At 37.1% G+C, this 20,375-nt stretch overlaps 1 protein-coding gene across 1 annotated transcript; it reads right to left on the bottom strand.

Moving 5' to 3' along the window:
- Positions 1 to 353: 353 nt before the first annotated feature.
- Positions 354 to 19,747, bottom strand: tube1 (tubulin, epsilon 1). Its single transcript, XM_065263713.2, has 12 exons — positions 19,572 to 19,747; positions 19,303 to 19,376; positions 19,149 to 19,201; positions 19,000 to 19,054; positions 18,745 to 18,860; positions 16,921 to 17,042; positions 16,640 to 16,827; positions 10,328 to 10,500; positions 9,332 to 9,472; positions 8,411 to 8,551; positions 6,220 to 6,394; positions 354 to 6,135 (listed from the first exon to the last, which is right to left on the bottom strand). The coding sequence occupies exons 1-12, from the start codon at positions 19,594 to 19,596 to the stop codon at positions 5,986 to 5,988; spliced, it is 1,413 nt and encodes a 470-aa protein (XP_065119785.1). The 5' UTR covers positions 19,597 to 19,747; the 3' UTR covers positions 354 to 5,985.
- Positions 19,748 to 20,375: the final 628 nt, after the last annotated feature.

Below are 20,375 nucleotides of genomic sequence, written 5' to 3'. Positions count from 1 at the left end.
TTTGAGACACCATGAATATGAACTAAAATGCATTTTTAACATACTATCTCTGTATTAAAAAATGTATTTACTTAACACTTGAATTAAACTTGAACTCAACTTTCATACAAAGATGGGTTCAAGTTTACTAAAAGTGGTATCTAAATACATTTTTTAAATACATTTTTAGCACATTTTAGTTCATATTTATGGTGTCTCAAAATAGCACAGTGAAGTACACTTAGATGATTTTAAGAACATCTTAAGAAGTACTAAAGATGAATTTTTAGTATATTAAGTACAAAATTAGTGTGCGAAAATAAAGCACTTTAAGTACACTATGGAAGTGTACTACTTTTTCACCTGGGTAATTAAAATGTTACATTTTAGAACAGTTTTTTGTCATACATGTTCTTTGGGGGGGGGGCGCGAAGGAATGCACCGTACACAAGGGGGGCCGCAAGCGAAAAAAGCTTGAGAACCACTGCTTTAAAACACAAATGATCGTTTTAAGTGTCTGTGACATGAATTAACACACAATGAGTACTACAATAAATGGGAACAAAAGTATCATAATTAGTGATCGCCAACACCACTCTCCTCTCTTGTTTCTGCTGTATAAATGACGTGTGGTGTGTCATTTTAACCCAGTTAAACAAGGGTTTGCACCCTTTTGATTGTGTTAGATTTATCTACACACTTGTGCCTTTGAACTGTTGTATAAATGTGATATTGTGTAATCTGCCTCTATATCAGCATGGCTATGATTGCTGGTTGTGCCTAGAAGGGATACAGCTACAACAAAAATCTCGTGAAATCTCACCGGATGAGCGCTGTTTTCATCCTAATCCTTTCCCCCAAACCGTGCGAGGTTTGGCCGTAGCTGTATACCCTCTAGCAGGAATCATGATCCCATCAGCATGGCTGTGATTAAGGTAAAGGCAGAACCATAGAGCCACATACAACACTCTAACTTGAGCGATATTGCTGTATCATGCTAAAAACATACTCTATACGCAAACACAACAAGTTTACATTATACATATATAAATGTAATTGTTTTAAAATATTTTACTCCTTAAGATGCTATTTTTTGTCTTCATGAAATGCTTTTTACATGTCAAACATTGCATCTGGATCATGTATACAACTTTCTGTTATGTGGTCTTATTTACATGACCTAGCATGAGGAACCTGAAACTGGTTCTTACAAAGGACATCCTAATGATACAATATTTAATGATCAGAATATATGATGAATAATGAATTTTCGATGATCTCTAAGTCACTTGACAGTTTGTATTGTATAGTTCAGTTAAGAACAAAATTAATTTATTTGTAGGCATACTGAACACACTCAGAAAAAAGTACAAAAGCTGTCGCTGGGGTGGTACACTTCTATAAAGTACACATTTGTACCTAAAGGCTGCATATTAGTAGCATAAAAGTACATATCTGTCCCTAAAGGGTACATAAGGGAACCCTTATTTCTAACAGTGAAGGTTGTGCTGACAGAAGTATACACAAAGTAACTGATATAAAAAAACGAAAATAGTACATTTAAAATAATTTATACTTCTGGTAAAAGGTGCGTTACAGTGTTTTAATTGCTGGAGATTTCAAGTTAATGTAATGCTGGTTATAAGTAAGTGTTCCTTCTTGGCCACGATATCCTGTTGTATAACCTTCATCCCACACATACTGTAGTCACAGCATTACATTGCTTCACTTTGGCATGAAGTTTGGCATGATCTTTGGTTATCACTTTTGCACAAGAGGCCTCCATTGGCAACGGCAAGTTGTTTTTCATTAAGACAGCTCATTTAGTCTAGGACTAGACTTAAGCCTTGTCTGCCAAACTGGGTCTTAAAGGGATTGTTCAACCAAAATGAAACAATGTTGTTTAAAACCTGTATGATGTTATTCTTTTGAACACAAAAGGTTTTTTTTATAATTTTTGGTGACCACACAGTTGATGGTACTCATTGACTTGGGTTTAGAACAACATGAGAGTGGGTAAATGACAGAATTTTCATTTTTGGGTGAACTATCCCTTTAAACATACAGCGTTTGATTGGTATTGGTTTCTAATTAAATGTATTGCTGGCTGTCCCTGCCTAATGGCCATACTTTGTATTGCATAGCTTTACATGAGAATCACAAATGGGATATATTGCTAGTAAAAATAAGATATCAGATTTGATAAGACAAAAACATGTAAAATGGTGAAAACGCTTTCATGGCGCATTAAGTTATCAATTTTGTGTATACTTGAATATCTTACAGGATATTGTTTATTTGAAATGCTGCTCATTTGGATAAAGTTTTACATTACCAAAACTCCCTGTCACTTAAAAGAAAACTACATTGCCATGGAATCCCTGCTTAAAACAGGGATGAATTAAGAAGCAACCAAACACTTTCCTGTTTTCCCTATTTAAGGACTGTTACATGAGTAGTTACACGAGTAAGTATGGTGGCACAAAATAAAAATGTAAAATGCGATTTTTTTTCTTCATTTATTTAGATTGCACATTTAAACACAACTTATGCAACTATACACAAGTGCAACAGTAGGTCGTGAAAGTCAACATAGCAGTTTTGAAAGTAGTGGGAAATGTAGACCGATTTGAGACAATATTACATTAGACATCAGATATACACAACTGATTTGCAAATATCTGTACACATATCAACTTACAATATGTAAATGATGTTGTGTATGTATATAAATAATAATCCATAATATACAAAACAATGTGCCAATTACACAGTATGCAAAGTGTGCATATGGAGGAGTATATAATATAACTTTTAGTAGAAGAGTAGAATTACTAAAGTGCAATATTGGTCAATAGAGATTAAGAGTTCAGAAGTCTTTTTTTTGGGGGGGGGGGAGCATTAGATTACTAAAAAACAACAAAACTGTAAGGGCAAGTGTTTTCAGATGTAGAAAACAGAGTGTAGAACAACTTCTAATTCAATGGGAAAACAGTACTAAAAAGAATTGATTCCTCGATTCCAAGGTGTTAGGAATTGAGAGTCGATTCCAAAGGTAGAAAACGATTCCATTAAGGGAAATCGACTTCTCCTTAATATTTTTTACGCAAATGTAGCCGATTTAATTTGTCAACACAATCACGTCACCTGTAAAGAAATAAAGTTCATACTAAATAAATGAATTTATTCGTGACAGAGTATGGTAAGGGCAGGATGATTATTTCAGCATTGTGTGTAGGCAATGACTGACTTCAATGAAATATTTAGAATCGGTTGCTGGGTGGGGTTTGATCTTAGGCTACTTGTTGTAGTTTAGGACAAGAAGTTTAACTCCATCAACAACAACAATAAATCAAGCTCACGCGAAGAAAAATGCCTCCAAGGTCAACATCAGTAGTCTGGTGCACTTTTATATGTGTAAAGGCCTAAAAAGTTTGTATGTGTAAAGTGTGCATGAGTCTGTTCCTGAACAAAATGCTTTTAGAATTTAACAGGGATTTTAGCTATAGTTTTATGATACTGGATGAAATATATGTACCACAAATAAATAAAAATCTATCTATCCACATACGTGTAGTACGTGTGTGTGTGTGTGTGTAAATAGAATCTGGTGAACATATTCCTCGTCTTTACACTGTGTCTACTGTCTACACATGATGCAGAAAACACGACGTGACAAATCCAGTGAAGGCCACATTATATTTATAACCAAGCAGGACTCACAATACATCTAAAATGAAGGACAAATGGATTTGCAAAAGTCATAGTGTAACGTTAGAGAGCTTCTCGCCGTGTGGCACGGTAAGATGCGACAATGTTAGATACAGTGCTGGTATAAAAAAGAATAGAAAATAACAGAGAGGAATCGATTCTTGGAATCGATTATTTCGATTCCAGACACAGGAATCGTTATCGGCCCTATGCAGAAGTGGAATTTGACATGATATTTTTTTTATAATTTTAAAAGGCATAACGTATATGAATGATTGTTTTGACTTATGTCTCTTTATTTACAAAGAACATCAAAAGTGTCTTAAAATGGAAGTGGGTAAATGCAGCATATCTGAGGTTATAAATATATCAAAACAAGCACTCCTTAAATCAGAAACTAAAACTTCTGATTAAGCTCAACTGAGAAAGTTGGAGCAGATACATTATTTACCTTGCTAAGAAGATTGTTACGTTTCATAAGCAAAAACAATGATACCAAACTTCAACATATACAGAGAAAATCAAATAGGAAGGAGAACTGATGTCTGAGGAGTCTTAAGGGGGGGGGGGGGGGGGGGGGTCGCACACCGGACGAAATTGAACACATTGTTTTCTATGAGAATACGCACACTGGCACCGACATGCATTAAGTAACATGAACAAATATTGTTTTTCAGGATGTATTCATTCTTTTTAATGTCTAATACAGTTATTCATTTTAGTTCATGGTGCGTTAATTAATGTTAACAGTTACAGCACTTGATGTTATAAATGCATTAGTGAATGGCAAAAATTAATCAATGGTGTAGAAGTATTGTTCATTGTTAGGTCATGTTAGCTAATGCATAAACTAATTGTTAACAACCTTTTTAAAGTTTTACCGTATTTCTTTCAGATATAACGCAGGAGACATTTTACATCAAAAACATACTGGGCCCTATTTTAACGATCTGAAACGCAAGTGCGAAGCGCAACGCGCAAGTGAGTTTGTGGGCGGATCTTGGGCGCTGTTGCTATTTTCCCGGCGTGAGAAATAACTCTTGCGCCGGGCGCAAATCAATAAGGGGTTGGTCTGAAGTTGGTTTATTATTCATAGGTGTGGTTTGGGCGTAACATCAAATAAACCAATCAGAACGCTATCCAACATTCCCTTTAAACGCAAGGGCGCAAGTTCCATGGCGGGTTGCTTTTATTATGACGGATTTACCAGGCACACGCCAGGAGCGGTTCACAGCCGAGGAGACCCACGTTCTTGTAAGAGCAGTCAAAGACAGAGAAGTTGTTTTGTATGGGGATAGGAGAAACCCGCCCAAATCAGCGTAGGTTAAACAGGCGTGAGAGGAAATAGCCACAGTCTCATCAGCCAAGCGCTACAATGATGTCAGGAGACGGGGGAATCCCAAGCTTGCCAGCATAAATCGGCCACGCCGTGTAACGGGAGGTGGATCTGCCTCTACACAGATCTGCGTCCACCCTCACAGCTGAAAGGGTTTGGGGGCTTTGAAATCGGACCCAAGAAACGCAAGCAAGGTCCAACCCCAAAGAACACTTACAAATCAAGTTCATATACTTTAAGGTTTCTTATGAAAACATTTTAATTATTATTTACATAAAATAAACGTAATACAGCCACACAAAAACGTATGAAAATATTTTAATCGTTATTTGCATGATAATTTTTTAACGCAGCCACACAATAAATAAAAACTATCACGACAATGCTCACCACTATGATTCCCCTTATCTCATGTGTTAATATTTTTTATTGTAACAATTTATGATTTGCAAAAATAACTGTTGCATCTGTGTAGATGTGCGCGCGTTGTGCACGCTATACATTATGGTCAAGCATGCGCCCTTAAAATAGCATAATGAACAACACGCAACTGACTTTAAACTTTTTTTTCTGGTCAGTGGCGCAATTGGTTTTTGAAACTGCAAAATAGCATCAGGGATGGTTTGCGCCGGAACACGCCTCTTTTTTGCGCTGAACTGCCCAGGGAGCGCAAGTTCATTCAATAGTTTGCCGACGTGCGTCTGTAGAGGGAAAAACCCGCTGTGCGCCGGTGCAAAATATGAATGATACATGCGTCACTGACAAAGTCAATTGCGCTGGGTGCAAGATAGGGCCCACTGACTGTTAAAGTCATTTCATAGAATTGTTTCTGAAAACATTTTAAATGTTAGATGTTACAAAAATATGAAAATGTATAATTTATATAAACATTTTTTATATGAAATGTATAAACAAATACAGAAACATTTGTTCACGTTGCCTTACAAATATACACACATTCATGTGGCGATGGAGAGTCTGGGGGCGTTGGGCATAAGAGGGCTTTCCAGGTGAGTGTAGTCCTCTATAAGGGCTGAGAGACATGACAATGCCTCACTAAATCCAGCTGACTCCATGCCATCCACTGCTAGATAATGATGCAGGTGGGCCTAGAGGAGGCACAACAAATGCCATCAGAATATATCTTCTTCGTTGTTCAAGTCTACTAAGATTTAAACTGTTTAGGGACATACCTTTTTACGGTAGAGCTTCAGAAAACGCTCCCTTAAATCACCAAAGGTGGACTTGACACAAGTGTTGTTGGCCAATGTCAGTAGAGAGTGTGTGTGACCCACAGGAGGGACAGAACACAGGCTAGTCTTCCAGCCCTCCTGATTCCATGGGACAAATGGTAGGGTGGGCTTCAGACTAAGATAAACAGAGAGAAATTATGATGTTATTCTGATCTTTGACATGGCAAAAAAAATTTACTATTATTTTGGATTAGCTTCCTCCTCAGGCCCAAAGACCAACGACACTTTGGAGTCCTGAAAATGAAGATGACGGGTTTCAAAGTGCACGTTTTTGAAAAAGGCACCTTGTCATCTCCGTGTAAACAACATGAATGTGAATCTGTGATAACAGTGATGTCATGTGTTACTTTAAGTTTACAAAATTCATAAGCCCCAAAAAAAAAAAAAACATTCAGCTCTATTGCAATGTATCGCAGCATGCAACATATTGTAACGTACCGTACCGTGATACGAATCGTATCGCGAGGCCCTTGCCAATACCCAGCCCTAGTTTATACCTTTTGTAATCTGCTCAAAAGGACATGTAAACTGTAAAATGATAACTAAAACTGAGGCGTTCTGCACATGTGCAATGCCGTAGAATTGGCATAATAACATATAACGTAAAGAACACGAGCTTGTGTTGTTGAAAAAGTGTCACTGGAAGTGAAATTTTATCTCCTTCTAATCATCTATGAAGTGGTACAAGACAGCGTCGTCCGTCCAATCCATGATTTATATTCTGATCCATAAACGTGTGTGTTCGACTTAACACAGCATTGCCAGCAAAGGAAAACTGTGGACTGTGGACTTACTCTCGTGAAGGGTCTCTGCAGCAAGGGGTGAAGTCTGTGTGCTTGTCGTTTATTAATTATGACATAAAATAGACATAGCTATTTCATGTGTGCACGTCAAATTATCACATTTGATTTTAAGCTTGTGCCATATAAACACGCACATCAATCCGATCCCATTATTAAGTTTTCATGTAAACGCTATGATCGAATTTATCAATCAGAATGATTTAGGGCTGCCCTCGACCAAAGATTTTCCTATGCGACTAGTCGTTGTTCATTTTCACAATTAGTCCACTAGTCGCACGTTTATGATATTAATTTATTATTTAAAAATATAAACGGTGGAGGGAGCATCTGATAATGGTTTGAGTTTCAGGTATAGACGTTTTCCTCGGACCCATGTGGGGTGATGCGATTCACGTCTGGTCGCAAATGTACTTCTGTTTCTGTTTGTTTAATGGTCTGAGTACCAGTTGCTAAATTGAACTCTTGAACAAATACCTCGTCAAAAATAACAAATGTTTTGGCTTCCTAGGTAATCTACGTGTTGGTTATTTTGCTTGGTATAAAAATAAACTACTTTAAAAGGACTTTGTTGTTATTTATTCTTAGCGGAGTTTACCAGAAGTTATGTGTTTTCCACGAAAGCCGCTTGTTTACGTTGTTACTGCTGAAACTGTCTATAAGAAAGAACGTTATGTATAACATTTCTAACATTGTTTACATTACAGTGACAAACTAAACCATAATAATAAGCCTTTGAAATATAAAGTAAGCGCTCAGGTGGCCCAGCAGTTTAAATAATTTATAAATGGAGAGTATTAAATCTGTTACAATGTACAGCTTACACTCTATTCAAACAAAATTAGTATTGCCTGGTGACCTCTAGTCATTTGTTATAATTGCGGAGGTTGTCTGTGATCTTAATTTCATGCTAATCGACCATGTCTGTAATTTTTAAAGTGAAAATTCCCCCGCAAGTGACCTACCACATTTAGCCAAACACCAAGGTCCTTTGATCATTGAACTACTGTGTATGTCCAATCATGCTCCTGGAGGGCCGGTGTCTCTGCAGAGTTTTGCTTCAACCCTAATCAAACGCATCTAATCCAGCTAATCAAGGTCTTACTAGGCAGACTAAGCTAAACTCTGCAGGACACTGGCTCTCCAGGACTGAGTTTGGACAGCCCTGCTCTAAGTCATAAACAGATTTATGAGTTTTTTTTTGGATGATACATAATACAGATTATTCAAAATGGCATTATAATTACTTGCAGCTGATAATCTAGAATAAAATAAGTACAACCACTGCACAACAATTTGTACAGACCATAAAAAAGAAAGAACTGACAAACCGCTCAATGTTCCTCCGCAGGTCAGAGAGCTGAACGTTTCCACGCAACATTAGAGCACAAGCTAGATAAAGATTGTGTTTGGGGTCAGCTCTGATCAGCTGATGTTCCTTACTGAATGCATCTGAGAACATCTGATCCAGCCTACAACACAAAGAACAGCAAAAAGATTGGCCCTGTGAACACATTGGGTCATTAGATCAGAAGAGGACAGATCTAAACTAAACATTTTAATTTTGTTTAAAGTGCACCCATTTCATTGCTAAAAAAACAACGTTATTTGGTGTATTTGGTATAATGCAATGTGTTCACCTGGTTTATAGTAAAAAAAAAACCATTATTTTCCACATACCGTACATTTTGTAGCTCCAGATATACTGCTTTCCTCAAACGCTCTGATTTTGTACAAAACTCATTGATCTGAAAAGCTGTGTGTCCCTGATTGGCCAGCTAATCTGTACGTTGTGATTGGCTGGAATACTTCTGACGTCAGCCAGAAACGTGACGCCCCTTATCATGTTTGAAAGATTCGCTCACAACGCAATGCTAACAGGAGTTAACTTACAGGCTGAGTCCGAAGCGAGGAATTATGATAATGTCGGTCTTGTCTACATCACTAATCCCAGGAAATAAACTGTTGCCTACAATCCGTGTGTTTGTTGTAGTACAACAAAAGAGATTGAAGTTGGAGATGATAACTTGCGTCATCGTTTACAATGGGGTTTTTACCTTTTGCATATTGTTAACATGTACTAATACACACTTACACACCAAAGGAAATGTAAAATCATAAATCAAATGATAGTTGCTCTTTAAAGTGCACCAAGAACAGCTAGTAATGGCACAGTATATATGGTAGGTATTAATAAGCATTTTAACATACTAGCTAACACTTAAAATAAATGCAAATATATAGTGGCCAACCTGCATGTTGGTATATTAACATCTGCAAGTGTGTAGAGAGGAGTAAGACTGGACACTAGATAATGTAGCTGTGGAAATGGTACCAGGTTCATGGCTATCTCATTCAAATCCATGTTGAGAGAGCCCTCAAATCGTGCTGAGCTGCAAGAGATGAAAATATTATTTATAAGATAAACAACAACATATTAACTGTAAAGCATGAACCTCACAAAATACAGGAATATGGGAGAGGAGTAGAGCCAAGCAAAAATACACAAGTAAAAACATCTTGAGATTAAATATATTATAATGTGAGTTTTCACTCACAAGCTTTTTGAGAAAAAGTCTGAATAAAATGTTAGAGCCACTCAAACAATTAAAAAAAAACAAAAACAATAATGAAGTCATAATATTTCGAGAATAAAGTAAAAATGACAAAATGAAGTTGTTGCAATACAAGATTGAAGTCTTAATATTCTGAAGCCCGGTTTCACAAACAAGGACAAGGATTTAGTCCTGGACTAAATGCATGTTTGAGCTGTCTTATAAAAATGCCATTGCTTTATCTGAAGATGCACACTACAAGTAATGTCTATTTAATAAAATCTATGTATAAGTTCTTATTTAACTATGGCCTGATCCTAATTTAATCTAAACCTTAGAAGAAGTCGTGAGTAATACTTGAATTAACTTTTGACATCAGTGTGTTAAGAATAATGTGAACAAGGAAGTCTTACATTTTGGTATGTAGTACACAGATCTGTAATTAACATCACTCCAAATGCATTACTGCCAAAATTATGACTTTTCTTAAAGTATTTTAATCTAATATTGATACAACTCTTTTTTCATAATTTTTACTTTATTTGCAAATATCCCAATTTTATTATTGTAATGTCGACTTTATTCTTGTGTTTATAACAAGAACTATGAGTCTATTCTTACTATTTTCACTTTATTCGCATACCTTTATTTATAAAAAGCAGGTCTCAACTGTTTGAACATTACATTTAGTACCTAGTAATATTAAGAAGAAGGTTGGCTACAATGTTGTTCATGGCATCAAAAGGCTTCTCGACCTTTACCACCCCTCCCTGTCCAGAAATGATGGTACAGTTCTTCTTGATGACACAGCCTGGTTTACCAGTGTAGGACATATGCTGTATCTTACCAACAATATCCACAAGTGACTACAAAAGACAGTTAAAGCAGAAATAATTAATACAGACTCCACACACCTTGAACTTATTTAATTCCATGTTTCCAGGTAATTAAATACATATTTTTTACTCAAAATTGCATATATTTAATAAAAAAAAAAACAGCAAAAAGATACTTTCTAAATAGGTAACTGGTTGATCCACAATAAAGTCACCGCTTTCCAGTCATCATCACAACTGAAAACATCATAGAAGTACCATAAATGTACCATAAAAGTACAAAAGTTTATTCCAAGATGTTTTTAACCTTTGTGCAAGGAATGATGGTACACTGTAAGCCCTAATGCAGGGGTGGGCATTCCTGGTCCTGGAGGGCCACTGTCCTGCAAAGTTTAGCTCCAACCCTAATCAAACACACCTGAAAATCCTAATCAAAGGCTGTAGGATTACTTGGAAATGACATTCAGGTGTGTTTGATTAGGGTTGGAGCTAAACTTTGCAGGACAGTGGCCCTCCAGGAATGCCCACCCCTGTCCTAATGCTATCTAAACAGCTATCACCAACCACTACCTAAAATTTGCATTTAGGACCCATAAATGAAACATCTTATTTAATGTTTATACTTAAATTATTAACCCACAAAATCGTATACAATTATTAGTACAAAACACTGTGAGGAATACCCATAAGCCCTTTCCTGAATTTAGATTTTTTTGTGCTTGGTCAAAGGAGAGGAACTAATATGGCACTTAAATTGTCAAAAACTTAAATTGTTAAAAAAATCAACATGAGAGGAAAGATTGAGTTCTTATGAGATTTAACTCCTGTGATCCACTGCGATTATTTTAAGGTAAGCTACACTTTTATATGCTACAGATCACGTTTGTTTTATTGCTACTCGGTATGTATTGTTGTTATTGTGTTGTTGGTGGAACTGAAGACTCATTATATCATAGGCGTGAGGTAACTGTTTTGTTGTCCTTGGCCTTGACTGAACTTGTATTGGTCTATTTCAAATTAGTCTGTTCAGTCTGTGGCGGTTTATTTTAATCTAAAGGCTGCAGCCTCCAAAGGTGGCATTTGTAGGCTGCATATGTCATTAAGACTGTCTTATTTCAGAATACCGTGTATTAACAATTATAAACTTTGTTTAAACTATTATTCTTAGTTATTTGTAAATTGTTGTAATAGGCTCATGACTTGCAAATGTAATGCTCAGTTAAATAAATAAACCAGGCTTATTTACGTATGAAGCCTGCATAATATGCGATCGGATTGAGAAACGGACAGTTTCTCACTTCATGAAGTGTGCCCACCATGAAAAAACAAAATGCAATGACCACATATTTCACGTGATGTTTCCACATGCCGGATGTAGTGTGTCCAAAATAAATTCATATTACCCATAGGGGCCAAAAATCCATTTCATGGAATGAGTTATTTTACTTCACTGTAACGGTATATTTCACGGTATACATGTTTTTCAGTTTATATTGTTCTTGGAATATAAAAATTTGCAGAAATTTGCCACTCACTATAGCTTTTAACTAAATGCTCGCCACAGTTTTAAAATATGGGCAAGTTAAAGTTAGTGTTAAAGTGAAAATTCCCAGAAGATAACAACAGATTAAGTCTTGATAGATAGAACCACTGATCTTTATAAATGACTGGATTGCGCATGACGTCACACTTGTGAAGCCACCGCGCCGCCATGTTGGTATACCCAAACGTTCTATTAAATCAATGGACGTTATCAGATTTTAATGATAAAACATCACTTTACTCGTCTTCGTTTTTATATGTGAACTTACCCTGTACATTATTACAACACAAACGTCCAAAGCATGTAAATAGTTATTTACTGAAAGTTGTACATTTTGCGTTTTAATCAGTTATTATAAATTCATCTTTATTACAGTATCAGATCAGCAGACAGACCGCAGCATATTTAGTATTAATGACAATAAACGTGCTCATTCTGAAATCTATATAAATAATCATGCTTTGTACCGTATGTTCATGCAATAATTTGCTAGTTTTGTAATTATGTTATCTAAACTTATTTAAAGAAATAACGCTGACCGTCACAGTGTAGCTGAATGTCAAAAAAAACTTTATTTATACCCGTGTCATTAACAAATGCAACAGACACACTCACCTTAACGGTTTTTTATAAATCCATTATCCTGCCCGATTAAAACATAAACATTGCAAATAACACCAGAATTAACAAATAATTAACGTACACATATCCTAAAAATTAACCTTGTGTAACTGATACGCTGTAAAGGGGGTAAATTTTAATCATGATTTTGAATGGAAGTCAATGGCGCTCTCTGCCGGTTGGGTATACCAAGATGGCGGCTCGAACTCTGCGCTGGCTTCACGTCACGCAGTTACGTCAAGCGTTCTATGCGCAATCCAGTCATTTATATAGATCAGTGGATAGAACGTTGTTTTTAAACCAGTTATTTATTTAATAGACTATTGAAGGTATGGAATGCACAGTATTTTGTATTTATGCATACACTATGCACGGAATTCCGAATTGCTGCTTTGTGTTCTGCGATGCGTAGGTTAAGTGAACGTTTAGTCCGATCTACATACACCAAAATATAAATCACATGAGTAGTGTTACAGTTAATAAATGAATTAATCATGTATTTTTTTGCCTAACTGAGGATGGATAAATTGATTTGTGTCATTTGAATTAGAACAGTGGGTACAGGAGCCGGCAACCACAAAGGTTTTGGTGGAGGGCTCATGGTCGTGTAAACCAACCTATCTCTAAGTGAGCAAGGGCGCTTGAAAGTAATAAGCGGCGATTCAGCGCATATATCTTTAAGAGCTGGATCCCTCTGCAAGTTATGCCAGTGTTTCTTAATGACATGTTTTATTTCTCCACCAATATGAGAGAACTCTGTGGAGAAGCAAAGTCTAGAGGCACGTTTGGTTTTAACCAAAAGATGTGATCGTTGCATCGATCTGGCTCGTTCATAGGCTGCAGTGATATCTCTATCAGTATAGCCCCTACTACAAAAGCGCTCTATCATTTCTAATATCCCTCACTCGAACTCAGCTTTGCTGCTGCAATTTCTTCTAAGACGTAAAAATTGTCCAATAGAAATATTTTTTATCAATTTTTTGGGGTGATCGACCCTCTTGTGCCCCAAGAGGAGGAGTCAGAGGTCACAGAGCGTAGTACGCATGCCTAGTAATGGCCATATGGGAAGCAAGATTTATTGATAACCCTGTGAACAATCTATTTCTTCCTAAAATCCCTCTTTAGAAAATATATATTGATGATGTTTTCTTTATTTGGACGAGGACTTCGGCTGAACTTGATAAATTTATGGCCAATATTAACTCTAGCACATCTTTCTTGAGATTTACAGTATTTCACTCCTTACACAAAATTAATTTCTTGGACTTGACTATTTATAAAAATTCCCAAGGAGGTTTAGAAACTTTGATTTATCGCAAACCTCCAAGTAGAAATATTCCCCTTAGAGCAGACAGCCATCACCCCAAACAGTAGGTTTTTATGTACATTTAAATAAATAAATAAATAAATATATATATACACATATATATACACACATATATATATATATATATATATATATATATATATATATATATATATATATATATATATATATATATATATATATATATATATATATATATATATATATATATATATTTTCTTTTGTCCACACCTGAGTGCCTACATAGGATTGGGTAATTACTGTACAAAACCCACTTAGGCCAGTGGCCAATGTTTGTTCTTTTTGACTCTTTAAAGCTCACTTAACACACGCTGTTTCTGCATTTCTGATTCTGATCTGGAGTGCCTATAGAGTAGTATGACATCCTTTATATCTCTGAAGAGTCTTTAGCTTAATCAGATTTATAAAAGAAAGATTAGCTTTACCGAATCTTTCCGATAACGTACGAAAAAATGAAGAAGGAGGAGTTATACCGCGGGAGGAGCGAGTATGAGTCATGCAACACTATACAACACTGTTTTAACTTATGATTCACTACATGTTCGTGTCATTTATATAAAATGCACGCGTCTATTTCCAACATATGACAGAAGTCTTACTTACCACGTGTAGGGGTGTGCCGGTTTCAGAATTGGTGATGACGGTTATGACGTGAGTCAAATGTGACGGTTCGTCACATAACCGTCGGTAGGGGGCGTTTTGCTCGTTTAAATGCTCGTGGATTGACGGGAAAGTGTCATTTTACCATAAAATCATGAATTTGATGCCAAATGTGTTTTAAACAGTAATAACTTTGAACAATTTAACAGAAAGCAATGAAATATTTTTTAAAAAAACACACTGTTGCCAGAAGACTGCGCTGTCACTCTCTGCCCAGCATAAATTAATCCTCTATCTATCATCTATCTTAATAATCTTCAGAGAAACAGATTTGTGCATTGGGCTTTTTATGTCTGTAATTGTGTCTATATATCTGTCATTACACAGACCAGAACAGCACGAAAACAATGTGGATTAAAAGCATATTGAAGAGGTTTTGCTCATAAATGCAGGTAAAAGAAAGTAATGTGAACTTGAGATTGTTGTTAAACGCAGCCGGTGTAAAAGCACAATGGCCACGCGCAGCAAACACTCTCCGCAGACGCGCTGCACAGTGCTCACCCGGCGTTTGAATAAACTAGACACTGATTAGCTACTTGCTCTACGTTTCTTTAAAATTAACAGCAAGACAACTAGAAGTGAATGTGCGTTCAAGAGAGTTAGTAGATTAGCACGGGAGGATTTGAACTTGAAAAGCGGAGTGTACTGACGCCTTTCCGCGGTTAAAACAACATTCCTTATCATGGTCATTCATGTTTATTTGATGCTATAAATTAACTAGAAGGAAGAGATGATTTGAAAGGTGAGACTTTGTTTAATATGTTTAATCTCAAAAGTAACCGACAGTAAACCTGGTCTGTCCTGTATGTGAGCGCGTTGTCAGTGTCTGCTCCGCTCTGTATTTTTCACTGCTTGAGAACGTGAGGGGGCGTGTAACACAGACTGTTAACAGTTGTTTTTTATTAGAATTTAAACATTCTTTATGATACAAAATGTTTAAAAAAATATTTTAATAACACGGTTTTGGCGGTTATAGAGTTCTAATGACGGTGTTCAACTATAACCGTCGGTCTCACGGTTATATAATGACCGTCACACCCCTAACCACGTGCAACTCGTGACCCGGATGGGAAAATTTACCGCATCAAACACACACGCAAAACTCCGCTGCTACCCCAGATATATACTATATCCATCGTTTTCATAAGGCTGGATGTCTTCTCCTTACATCCAAAAACACACTTCATCTTTCGTGCCATTGTTGACTTTTGAAATTAAACAAAGCTGAGTGGCGTGATAAGCTGTTTGCAAGCTCTAGTGTCTCCCGCTGATTGACGGGTGGGTGGGGTTTTCTAGGGGAAGTGCCCATATAAAGAAGTGATACGTATAGAAAACCCCTGAAACGTCAGTTGGACCAGTAATCGAAAAAAACTTTCCTAAACTTGTACGAACCCTGGTGAAGTGCATTCGGCACAGAGATACTCTGTAACATGTCCAACTGCTTTTTTGACACTTTGCCTACATTTAGCATGAGGAAACAACTCTATAACTGTGTTAATAAGTCCGAATGCTTGAAATACCATTGAACCCCCCTTTAAAATCTGTCCATAGTTTGTCATTGACTCTGAAGAAGACGCAGGGGCATCGAAACCTAAGTCATTCTGTATTTATTAAAATAATTAACATCAATTAAAACGTGTGCTCCGGTCCTGTTCCTTGGTTTTAGTTATATCTTGGTTCTCCCCTTTTTATAAAGAAAGTACTGTTTTATTGGTCAATGATTAGGTACTCTAATTCAGTACGTACTGTCCAGGTATGCGATTGTGGACGTAGGGTATGGCTTTTTAATGTTTTCAAAAACTGTACCAAACTGTTTAAAGTAGCTTTAAGATATATCTTTTTTGATGGGTTGTATCTTACTGCAGTGCAAGACAGAATAAAATGGTTTTGAACATGTAACTACTAATACCAACTGTGTTAAATTTTCACATGGAATAAAGTTAACTTGGACTCATTTATTGTTCATCTCCATAGTAAATTACAGTATATCTACATACTTGGTTATCAACAGGCAGAACACAGTCTGCGTGCTCTGTCAGCTCTTTCATGGCCAGCACGCTGTTGTAGGGAGAGGTGATCACATCATCTTCTGCTGTCGGGTAGACAGAAGTCACTATCCTATAGACCTCTGGGAACTCCTCTTCAAGAAGCTTCAACACAAATGTCCCTAAACCTGAACCTGTTCCTAAACACACAAATATACAGTACTCTTAGATAGCAGCCAGAATGAAAGTCAACAACATCACTGAGATCATTTGCATGCACAACAAGAACTCACCTCCTCCCATGGAGTGAATGAGAAAGAAACACTGAAGGCAATCACACTGTTCTGCTGCCCTGCGGACTTGATCCACAATCTGCTCTCTGTAGGCTGAGCCGTATGTATGGTGCCCGACTGCCCTAAAGGTCAAATTCGAAATGAGCTTTACTGCCAAGTTTACACGACCTACAGAAACTTTTTAACATTACTTTAAGCTGTTATACAGTAGTGCTGTGTCAAAATATCGATACGACGATACATCGTCACGAATGCCTGACGATGCATGCATCGATACAGCATCTTCCGTATTGTTTCAGATGCACTTTTGAAAGTAGCGGTACGAATCGCTGTTGATCCGTGATCCATATGGAAAGGAGGCATGTGACTCCACATACAGTGAAAGAAGGTTATACTTTCACTTTCCCCCTATTTTTAGGTGAACTATTCCTTTAATGTGCTCTATTCTCACACACTAGTTTTGTACTTCCAAAACTTTAGTACTTAAGATAATCTTGCATCTATTTTGAGATGCAATGAATATGAACTGAAATGTGCTTTTAACATACTATCTCTGTAGTATTACAAAAATGTATACCACTTGTAGTAAACTTGTAAAGTTACCCATCTTTCATACAAAGGTTCAAATTTACTACAAGTGATACCTAAACAGTTTTGAGCATATTTTAGTTTATATTAATGTACTAAGGAACTAAAGAAGATTTTAGAAGAAATTAGTACATGAAAATAGACCAATTTAAGTACATCATCACAGAAGTGTACTTTTTCACCTGGACATACTGTACATATACAGTATTGCAGAACTTGCTGTAAGCGTGTATATTAAGCTCCTCTGTGTGTGAGAGAGTAGGCTATACATTTCAGCTTATGGTCTTTTGTGTTGTGTTTGTTGACATTTGATGCCTTGATGAAAGGGCAATAACAATGAAATCCATCTCTACTCCTTTCATTCATTTCAGGAATCCTATCTAGTACTTTTCTTAGTTTCAGGTAAGCTAAAGCTTCTGGTTGCAAAGCTGTTTGAGAGTTTTCGACTGAATCAACAATAATTTTCCACGAATTTGGTTTTATTCCTCAAAAATCATCTCTCAGTGTCTTTGATCAAAGGCAAGTGTTTTCATCCAGGAATCGTAAAATCAAAACACTTAAGGTTATCTCTTTCGCATTGGATCTTGCTTTTCCAACTTACATTTTGTGAAATCCATGTTGCCTATAGTAACAAACGTGCTTGCAGTGGGATGCAATTTGACCAGAAAGAACAAATTATAATTTCTTTTTGATTGCCTGGTAGGATGCATTAATAGGTGTGTACGACTTCATGCAGCGCTGCAAGAAACCACAAGTGGATGACATCAGAGTAACACAAGAGCGATTTGAAATCAGCCGCCTCCACAAGATTTCTCACTGTAATCTTATGTCAACTCCTTGCGACGCTGCATAAACTTGAGCACACCTAAAAAACTTAAAACAGCTGAGATCGACAGAACTGCCCTGTGTATGCCTGTGCCTCGTCCATTTATTGTATATAGCAGGAAAAGTTATCTACTACTACTCAGCGTGAGAAATACAAGGTGTGTCATGTGAACCAAATGAAATGCTAGACTTGACAGCCCTGAATATAGATTCATAAATGTGTATGTAGCAGTTGAGGCAACTTATGGGTCCTCTGAAGGCTAGACTATCTCATGTCAGTTCTCTTTTTGGACTTCAGAGGTTACGACCTTCAAAGACTGAGTACTTGCCTTCTGAAGGATAACCCCGTAGTAAGACTGTTAAGTATGTAGATGCTAACATGACAAATACCATGCAGAGTTTAACTCTTACCAGTTATTTCCTGAACCAGAGACATCACTTATAAGCTGTGTGCTGCTGAAAAGCTGACGCAACGGCCCCTGCAAAATCTCTCCCAGAACTCCCTCCTCCATGTCTACTAAAACAGCCTGCAGATACACACATTGATACATGGACAACCAACAAGTTGAATTAAAACTTATATTAAAATGTGTTTCTATCCACATTTTTCATTTTAATACAGTTTTGTCTCCAAGTCCAATGTACATCACACAGCAAGATGCTCACCCTGGCCTTTAGAGCGGTGATTCTGCCCCCTGTATAGTTAGCTCCATCAGCTCTCCTAAAAAAACACCACACATACTCAATTCTCACATGGATAAGCGAGGATAGGAGGACATGTGGACAAACTAAAAAAAATAAGATCGACAGATTACCTTGAATCGTCGTTTCTAAAGAAGCTGCTGATTGCCTCATCATAAACTCCTTTCTGCAGAAACAAACACAATAAGACTTGGTTACTGTATTGATGAAAACTGTCAAAAACGGTATTTGGACAGTGCGTCGATGTTGACATGTGCAAGACATTACTTGATTGACGTGTGCGTGTTCTCTTAGCGCAAGGTCCCAGAAGCGGCAACCCACCTGATTCCCGCACTGACCAACTGTGTTAAAACACAAAACATCGACATGAGGTAGGAAGAGACATTTTAAAGTTAATGAAGAAATGAAAACCATGTTTGTTTGTTTTTAAATAAGTTATCTCTAGGACTATTTGCACGGGTCTGAAATGAGTGCACAGCAACATTAGCCAAAAAAATTAGCTGTAGCGTTAGTTATTATGACAATAACAAACTTACCTTGAACTACTATGGACTGTGTCATCTTTATAATTCACAACATTCGAAACATTAAAGTCTCCTAATGTGGATTTCTTGCCTGTGTTTTAGACGTTGCCATAGAAATAGTAGGCAGATAGCTTCGCGCCGCCAGTTGAATTTAGATGTCGCTAGTTGATGACGTATTGAAGGTTGTGGCCCAGTGCTCCGATGTCAACAGTGTCTCCACATTGGTCCGGTCAAAAGTGCCGCAATAAACACATAGAGGCTGTTTACACTTGGCATTAACATGCGTTTTCGTCGATCGGATCACAAGTGGACGACGTTAATGCCAGGTGTAAACGGTGTTCAAAACGTTTTGAACGCGTCCACTTTCGACCACTTTCAACCACATTCAGAGGTAGTCGAAACCACTTTCGATCGGATCGCTGTGGAGTTGCGGAACGCAATGTGGTTGAATGCGTTCAAACAGCCACATGCGACCGCCTTCTCTCCGCCCATTTATCTAATCTGAGGTATTAAACACTAATTTTACGTCTTTTTTGACTTCTGCCGTGAACATACGGTGAACAGCGCTATTTTTAGCCTTTCATTGATAAAACTACTGCGGGGTGTTCTCCGTAGTTTCGGGTTGAAAGCGTGTGAAAGTTGCGCGATCCTATTTCATCAATTGCGCTGAAAATTCAGAGAAAGCTCCAACAAATAAACGTACAAAACACTGTGCAGCATGTTTACTTACTAAACAAGCAGCGGGCTCCGACATAATATAAGTTCGCGTCCATATAAACTCATAATTACTCCCGCTCGCGTTTGAATGACAGCAGA

The sequence above is a fragment of the Paramisgurnus dabryanus genome, chromosome 12, assembly GCF_030506205.2.
Source record: "Paramisgurnus dabryanus chromosome 12, PD_genome_1.1, whole genome shotgun sequence".
NCBI lineage: Eukaryota > Metazoa > Chordata > Actinopteri > Cypriniformes > Cobitidae > Paramisgurnus > Paramisgurnus dabryanus.
This window is presented reverse-complemented; position numbering and strand designations above follow the sequence as displayed.

Excerpts from the sequence above, each read along its gene's own strand:
- tube1 (XM_065263713.2), bottom strand. The coding sequence starts at position 19,596 with ATGACACAGTCCATAGTAGTTCAAG. Across the intron at positions 19,202-19,302 it reads AACACGCACACGTCAATCAA|AAAGGAGTTTATGATGAGGC; the intron begins GTAATGTCTTGC and ends TTGTTTCTGCAG. Across the intron at positions 6,136-6,219 it reads TGAAGCTCTACCGTAAAAAG|GCCCACCTGCATCATTATCT; the intron begins GTATGTCCCTAA and ends TGCCTCCTCTAG.